Genomic DNA, 1,163 nt, shown 5'->3' with positions numbered 1-1,163 from the left:
GGTCCGCTAAGTCGGGCAGCTATTATATCAAGAAACGACGGAGTCCGACGGGACCTTGTCTGGACCGCACACCACAGTGTCTATGACGGCTGGAGCATAAACAAAATGACAGAGCTGCTCGCGCGACTAATACAGGGCGAGACTCGGTTAGCACCGGTCCCGGCGTCGCGTTTCATCGCCTATTTGTCCCGCCAGGATCAAGAAAAGACGACGGCCTTCTGGCGAACGCACCTCCAAGACGCTAGCTGGTCTCGGTTTCCACCCTTGCCGTCTCCGCAGTACAGCGCGGACCCACGTGACCTGCTGCATAGCCAACTCAATGTTTCACAGATATCAGGCGAGGTAACTACGCCGACGATATTGCGCGCTGCCTGGGCTCTACTTGTCTCGACATATACCGGCGCTGAAGAGTCGGTTACAAGCATTGTCTTATCCGGCCGCATGGCACCAGTGGAAGGTATAACAGACCTCGTGGCTCCGACTGTCACCTCAGTGCCCTTCCGGGTCTCTACCTCACGCGATCGTTCAGTACGCGACTTTCTCGCCGACGTACAGGATCGCGCGATCGAGATGATCCCTTACGAGCACACCGGCATCCAGAATATTCGGCGTATTGTGCCTGACCTTGGACCAGAGTTCGATCCAGGGCATAGCTTTATTGTTCAGCCAGCGGAGGAGAGCGAGATGGCAACATCAATCCCTTATACAGAGTTGGAACGGAGCACTACCTCCGGAAACGCCTTTGACGCCTATCCGCTGACAGTTGAGTGCACTATGGGCTTAAAGACAAACACCGTAGGGATCGAGCTTAGCTATGACCGGAAAGTTGTTGCTCCTGGTGATGCTCAGCGTCTGCTTACCTACTTCGACCATTTTGTACAAGAGCTTTCGCGAAACGCAGAGGCTGACCAGTCGCTTGAACATCTTCAGCTACAATTAGCGGAAGATAAGGCGCAGCTCTGCAAGTGGAACTCGGTCATGCCACCACGCATAGAGCGCTGCATTCACGACTTGGTCGGGGAGCAGATAACTGCCCGGCCGGCGGCGACCGCAATCAGCGCGTGGGACGGCGAGATGACCTACGGCGAGCTCGACGACGCCAGCCGACGATTGGCCCACCACCTCGTCGGTCGGGGGGTAGGCCCGGAGGTGAAGGTCGGCCT

General features: G+C 56.8%; 1 protein-coding gene across 1 annotated transcript; it reads left to right on the top strand.

Moving 5' to 3' along the window:
* Positions 1–3: 3 nt before the first annotated feature.
* On the top strand, positions 4–1,125 carry M409DRAFT_31622 (uncharacterized protein; the record flags this gene model as incomplete). Its single annotated transcript, XM_033810238.1, has 1 exon — positions 4–1,125. A coding segment is annotated over one exon (1,122 nt), but the record flags the coding sequence as incomplete, so codon positions are not given.
* Between the last annotated feature and the right edge of the window lie 38 nt (positions 1,126–1,163).

This window comes from Zasmidium cellare (genome assembly GCF_010093935.1).
Source record: "Zasmidium cellare ATCC 36951 unplaced genomic scaffold M409scaffold_251, whole genome shotgun sequence".
NCBI lineage: Eukaryota > Fungi > Ascomycota > Dothideomycetes > Mycosphaerellales > Mycosphaerellaceae > Zasmidium > Zasmidium cellare.
Note: the sequence above shows the minus strand (reverse complement) of the source record. Positions and strands in the feature narration are given on the sequence as shown.